At 48.8% G+C, this 6,780-nt stretch overlaps 1 protein-coding gene across 1 annotated transcript; it reads left to right on the top strand.

The window, feature by feature from the left end:
* zbtb11 (zinc finger and BTB domain containing 11) lies at window positions 1–6,695 on the top strand. The gene is made up of 10 exons (XM_034582782.1): window positions 1–576; window positions 1,524–1,765; window positions 1,867–2,098; window positions 2,183–3,192; window positions 3,284–3,601; window positions 3,684–4,098; window positions 4,783–4,900; window positions 4,983–5,141; window positions 5,237–5,412; window positions 5,490–6,695. The coding sequence occupies exons 1-10, from the start codon at window positions 267–269 to the stop codon at window positions 6,014–6,016; spliced, it is 3,507 nt and encodes a 1,168-aa protein (XP_034438673.1). The 5' UTR covers window positions 1–266; the 3' UTR covers window positions 6,017–6,695.
* The last annotated feature ends 85 nt before the right edge of the window (window positions 6,696–6,780 follow it).

The raw sequence follows: 6,780 nt of genomic DNA, 5'->3' as shown, positions 1-6,780 counted from the left end.
TTGGGCATGACGTGCTTCCGCCGTTGCTGACGCCACATCCGGTTGTGCAGCAGCCATTTTGTCTGTTCGGGCAAGTCTTCCCTGACGGTTACGAACTGCAGTTCCACCCTGGAAACAATTTGAAATGTAGTTGTGGTGTTTCACACTCACTCTACTTCCGGCCTGAGGGGTTTATAAAATTTAAATCTGACCGTACATGAGCGGGGGGAACTCTCCTCTTCCAGAGAAACCCGGAACTGTGAGGGAGGCCGCGGCTCGGCTGAGACATGTCGTGTGAGGAGAGCTACTTGGCGATCATCCGCTACCTGACTGATGAACAGGAGCCGTACGCACCGGGGACGCCCGGCAACACCAAGAGGAAAATCCGGAAAGCGGCCGCCTGCTACGTGGTGAGGAGCGGGACGTTGTTTTACCAGCGGCGCCTGAAGGGCCAGGATGAATTCACGGAGCTGGAGGTGGTGCTGCAGGACGACCGGAGGAGGGAACTTATCAAGCAGGCGCACATCATGGAGGCAGGAGAGCACCTGAACCAGCAGCTCACGTGGGAATACATCTCCCAGAAGTACTGGTGGAGAGGTGAGTCCCCGAGGCCCGGGTCAGGGGCCCGGTCCCCGGGAGGCGGTGCGATCAGACCGGGAACCGGTGTAAACACAAGCCTGTGAACGACACATGTACTTTAGTCTGTTGTCTCCATCACACACATGTTCGCACTGGCTCCATCTAGTGGTTAGTTCAAGTGGTTGTTGTTTTACTGTTTATTTGTTGTGGTTATTTTTAATGACGTAGCTGCTTGAGTTGAATTGGAAAACTACATGTTGCACTTGAATACATCAGACGGTTCAAACAGTTTATATTGATAGTCATATTTAGATAACTTCAGGATTAAGAAATATAAACACACATGATTCAATTTCCAAGTTAAGTAAAAAAACGGATTCAACTCCCTGAATGTCAATAATGTTAGGTTTTCTTCTTCTGTGGTTGTACTTTGATTATCTCTGTAGTTTGGACTGTCACTGTTGTAAATCTTCAGATAGACACAGATCCAACCTCTGGATCTGCCCCAAAGTGCATACGCTCATAGATATCAGTCCCCTAAACATGACGGATTTTTTCATTAACATCCATGAATTATTCTCTGAGAAATCAATGGAAATTTTGAAAAACGCAGTATCTCTCAATGTTAAACAAAGTGAGAGGAAAAATCCCGGATCTGGCCCCTTACCCAGATCCACACAACAAAATGTAATGGGCTCTTCCCTGAGTCATGCCCAGTTCCTCCACAAAATCTAATATAAATCAGTTCAGTAGTTTTTGCATAATCCTGCTAACAGATAAACAAACGTAGAAGGAACCATCACCTCCTTGGTGAGGTTATACATTGATAATAAAAATCTTTGCTGTAACTACAGCACGATTAATATGAATATAGTGGACAGAATAAAAAACATTTGCCTCTAAAGACAGAAACATCATGGTTGGTTGTCACAGTGAGTGAACTGTCCTCTTTATGACGTCCTCAGCGATCCTGAAGCACGTGAAAGACTTCATCAGAGAGTGCCCTCACTGTCTGAGCAAGCGGGCTGCTGACGACGGCTCTGGACCCCGGCCATTTTCCCGGTCAGGGAGACGACGGGCGGCTGCAAACGCGAATGATGAAGAAGAGGAGGATGAACCGGAAGAAGTGGGAGTTGAGGGTTTTCTCTTCACCACCTCGTCTTCTCATGTGAAGTGCAAGACGGCGGCCAAGCATGAACTGGTCTTTGTAAGTCTGAGAAATGATTGTGTCAGCTCTGTCAGCAGTGAGACATTGATTCCTGTAAGGTTGAGTGTATTAATGAAGTCTGTTGTGTGTTCTCTCTCCAGGTGGACAGTAAGGGTGAGGTGAATCAGTACCTGCCCAAACACAGCCAAACCATTTTGGACAAACTCAACCAGCAGCGTCTCAGCAATCAGTTCTGTGACATCACGCTGCTGATTGAGGGAGAAGAGTACCGAGCGCACAAAGCCGTGTTGGCGGCGTGCAGCGAGTACTTCCACGAGCTGTTTTTTGAGAAGGGGGCCGTGTCAACACACGAAGCCGTGGTTGACCTCTCTGGTAAGAGCCCCAGTTTGTTCATCTCTGTGTCTGAGTGTTCTGCACCCTGGCTCCGTTTTAACCTTCGCTCTTCTCTCTCTCCAGGTTTCAGCAAAGTGAGCTTCCTCCCACTGCTGGACTTTGCGTACACCTCCACGCTCACGTTTAATTTCTGCATCATGGCAGAAATCGCTAACCTTGCCCGACATTTACTCATGAATGAGGTGTTGTTGATATGTGAGTCAGTGCACAAGCAGGTGGAGGAACAGAAGCTGACGGTGTATCAAAGAGGAGACGTGCACACTGTGGTGTCGAGCCAACCGGCTCCTCAGGAGATCTTGAAGGACGAGTCTGAGGCTTACATAATGGCCCTACAGGACGGGGTGGTGGTCACCCAAGGTGCTGTTGCTGTAACGGGCGAGTCCCTGGCATTTGTTGCACCGTCCAAAGATGCGTTCATCCAGCAGCCGATTAGCGTTGTTACTGACGCTGTAGAGGGAGACCAAGTGGATGGAGGGGAGGCTGGTGAAAATGAATTAGTGTCTCTGATCGCACACAGCGCACAGGCTGAGCCAGGAGAGACTGTCACTCTGATCTCACGCAGCGCAGAAGAAATGGATGGGGAGACGATGACTGTGGTCACCCACAGCGGACAGGCTGGAGCCAGCGAGTCCCTCGCTGTGGTGTCAGCCTGCCTGGCGATGGAGCAGCCACAAGTCGCTGAAGCAGAAGCCTTTGTCATAAACATGGACACAGATAGCGTGAGCCCCACAGAGGTTGTCAAACTAGCATCTGCAGCCGCCCCCGAAGCAGCAGCAGCATCGCCGCAGGAGAGTGTGGATCCAGCACCTATACCCCAGAAACGAAAACGAGGGCGTCCGGCCAAGGTGAAGAAGGAGGTGGAGGAAGAGGTGACCATGCCACCAGAGGAGGAGGATCCATCGGCCGATGAAGGCCACACAGACAAGCAGGAGATGACGTCGGACGACCCAAGCAAAAGACGACTACGGCAGCGCTCTATCGCTGAGGGCGGTTATGCTCGTCTGCATATGGGGCTGGAGGAGGAAGAGGAGGGAAAGAAAAGTTCTACCCCTCCGCGTGCTATCACTCCGAAGGTACATTGCACATTATCACTGACATTTTTCCATCGTATATTTTGTTAAAAGTGAAAAACTGCTAAACGAAAATATCTTATTGTCTTTCTAGGTGGGTCCGAGGCCTGGGAAGAGGGGACGACCACCAAAGCATCCAGTGGAGAGTCAAGTTGAAGGAGCGTCTGAGTCCGGGGCGGAACCAGAGACAGGCGCCGTGGAGAGCGTGGCAGCCGAAGAGGTCAGCACAGAGGAGGCCGCGACGATGGCGGCGGCAGAGGCAGAGACCCGAACCAACCATGATCAGTCTCCAACAGAGGGCGCTGTGGAAGGAGAGTACACATGCACTGAGTGCGGCATGTCCTTCCAAAGACGCTATTCTCTCATCATGCACTCATTAAAACACGAGAAAGCCTTCGGATATAAGTGCAGCGTAAGTACGGGTGTTGGTCATCATGGTGCATGTAATTATTAACACAGCAGCTTCTCACCACGATGTTTGTGTGTCCTTGCAGCTGTGTAGTAAGGAGTTCCAGTACGCCGCCTCGCTCCGCGCCCACCTCACCCGACACAAGCAGCAGAGGAGCCAGCGGGTGCCCATCACCAAACTCTTGGTCAAACAGAGCGTTGATGGGAAGGTGTGCGGCGATATGAATAACAAGACTTTATTGTCACACACCAAAAGAGAGTTTGTGTGCGACATCTGCGGGAAGACCTTACCGAAGCTTTACTCCCTGAGGATCCACATGCTGACTCACACGGGCGTGCGGCCTCACTCCTGCAAGATCTGTGGCAAGACGTTCGCCCACAAACACAGCCTGAAGATGCACTGGGCGCTGCACGACGTCACCAAACAGTTCCAGTGTGAATTCTGTAAGAAGTACTTTGTGAGCAAGAGGGGCATGGAGGAGCACACCAGCCTGCACACAGGTCCGTACACACTGGGTTAACGCCATTTTAATTAAAGGGCCAGTTCACCCAAATGATATAACTGATGTACCAAGGCATCTGAAAACTCTGATTGGCTGATGTCATGTTGCTGTTCGTGTAGGTCAAGTACTTAAAAGATATCTAAGCTTTTGCTCAATTTTTCTAGCGGATTGTTCTGGAAAATTTACAATTTTTTGTGATTGACTGTAATGAGTGATCTGAAGGCAAAGAAACACCTGACTCGAGGTGTCAGTGCACCAAACATATTTTCCATTTACTATCTTGACACGCAGATAGTTTAAAATTTTCCGATTTCTCCTGCAACCTCGGTACAGTGTCAGCAAAATGAATGAAATGAAAATCTCAACAGGTCATATGTTAGTTTGTCCAGTCTGGGCTACTGTAAGAAACATGGAGAGGACCCGCTCCCAATATAAATATAAAGTATTTAAATATAAAGGGCTCATTCTAGGGTAAAGAAAACAATTCGTACAATGCAGATGAAACACACTAGTGAAAACATCACCAGGATTATTTTATTTTCAATTTCTGTCATTGGATCCCTTTCACCTAAATCTTAGGTCTCATCTAAACTGGACCTTTAAGTGAACTGACCCTTTAATTATCTACAAATTTCTCCAGTAGTTCTGTTAATTCAACTACTAACTTCCATGTTGTCTGTAGGTGAATCAAAGTACTTGTGCAACACGTGCGGAGCAACTTTCTTTCGAGCCTCAGCTCTGAGCAAACACATGAAGAAGCACCAGCCCAAACCTGACGTCCGTCCAATCGCCTGCACTCAGTGAGTAGCGGTTCAACTTCACATCCACAGGCCATACGGTATAAATATATTTCATTGATTCCACTTCAATCCCGTCCTGCAGCTGTGATAAGAGGTTCTATGAAGCAAAAGATCTTCAGCAGCACATGAATAAGCACCTGGGCCTGAAGCCCTTCCAGTGCCAGGTGTGTGGGAAGTGCTACAGCTGGAAGAAGGACTGGTACTCCCACGTCAAGTCCCACAGCGTGGCCGAGCCCTACAAGTAAGTCTCAGAGGACTCAGAGTCCACGCTCTGTTTGTGTGAACACGGTGCCCAGAACATTGCTGCATATTAAACACGTGTGTTTGTGTCCTCAGGTGTAACGTGTGTGGGAAGGAGTTCTTTGAGAAGGCCCTGTTCAGAAGACACGTCAAAAAGGCCACGCACGGGAAGAAGGGCCGAGTAAAGCAGAACCTGGAGAGGGAGTGTGAGCAGTGTGGAAGAAAGTTCACTCAGCTGCGAGAGTACAGACGCCACATCAACAACCACCAGGGTGAGACTTTCACTTCATGTGTCTGTGAACCGTCATAGAAATGATTTGCTCATTATTTCCCTGCCTCTGCTCTGTAGGAGTGAAGCCATTTGAATGTCTGACTTGTGGCGTTGCCTGGGCCGACGCCCGCTCCCTAAAGCGCCACGTGCGCACACACACAGGAGAGCGGCCGTACGTGTGCCCCATGTGCCAGGAGGCCCACATCGATGCGCGCACTCTACGCAAACACATGGCCAAGTACCACAGCGACAACTTGCCCGGTAAGATCATGCTGGAGAAGGACACCCTCCAGTTCCACAACCAGGGCACCCAGGTGGAGCACGCCGTCAGCATCCTGGCGTCCGACCTGCCTCCCGAGCTCCGCCCCGCCCAGCAGCAGCCCTCGGAGGAGATAGAGACGGTGCTGATCACGGAGGAGACGGTGGAGGCCGGGGATGCCACGCAGCTGGACGGCTCAGTGGCCACGCTGTCAGATCAGGGCATCATGCAGGTTGTGAACTACGTCCTGGCCCAGCAGGCCCTCACAGATTCCAAACTGGATGATGCCCCCGAGATGATTCAGACCATGGAGGTGGAGGTGGCTCACGTGGCTGAGGTGGAGTGAGCAGGGTTGTCCCACACAGACACGAAATGTACCACAGTGTAAAAAGATGCCTATTTTTCTGAAAATGTACATAATGTATTAAGTGTGTGTTCAGCTCCGACCTGTGTTTGATGAGCTGAGCTCCTGCACACACTCACACCTGTGTTGTGTGTACATAGTTGCACATACAGTGACAATTAACTGATGAATCCTTGAAATTTGACACTCGGCAGAAATAAATGTAGAAGTAAGAAACAACATGAATGTTTCACTTCATCATTTCATCACCTCTTCATCTGTTGCTGCTGTTGGTGACGGAGCAGCTGTGGGCTTATTTGCTCCCCCTAGTGTCAGCACACAGAAATGCTGCATTATCAGTCACGTTACTGTTGGATGAGAATTTCTTTCCTCTGAATATTTGAGAATTCAGAATTTCCACCAACAAACTTGTTAAAATGATCAATAAAGAGGCAAATTGTTGTCTACTTTAATTGGGAACGTTAAGAAATTATTTGATTTATCTCAGAATAGCCTCTCACTAGAATATCACTTTATCACATCTTCATCTGTCATTGTTGTTGGTGACAGAACAGACGAGACTTCACTGTTAAAAACCTCTAATTCCTCAGTCATCATGCAGAAACCTTTTATTTCCTCTGGATATTTAAGAATTTGCGGCTCCACAAACAATAAACAATAATAAAAAAAAACAGAAAAAATGTTTGTCGACTTCAATTTGAAAAGTAAAGAAATTGTTGTCCCCCAATTTATTAGAATCGTCTCAC

Source organism: Hippoglossus hippoglossus, chromosome 4 (assembly GCF_009819705.1).
Source record: "Hippoglossus hippoglossus isolate fHipHip1 chromosome 4, fHipHip1.pri, whole genome shotgun sequence".
Lineage (NCBI taxonomy): Eukaryota > Metazoa > Chordata > Actinopteri > Pleuronectiformes > Pleuronectidae > Hippoglossus > Hippoglossus hippoglossus.
Note: the sequence above shows the minus strand (reverse complement) of the source record. Positions and strands in the feature narration are given on the sequence as shown.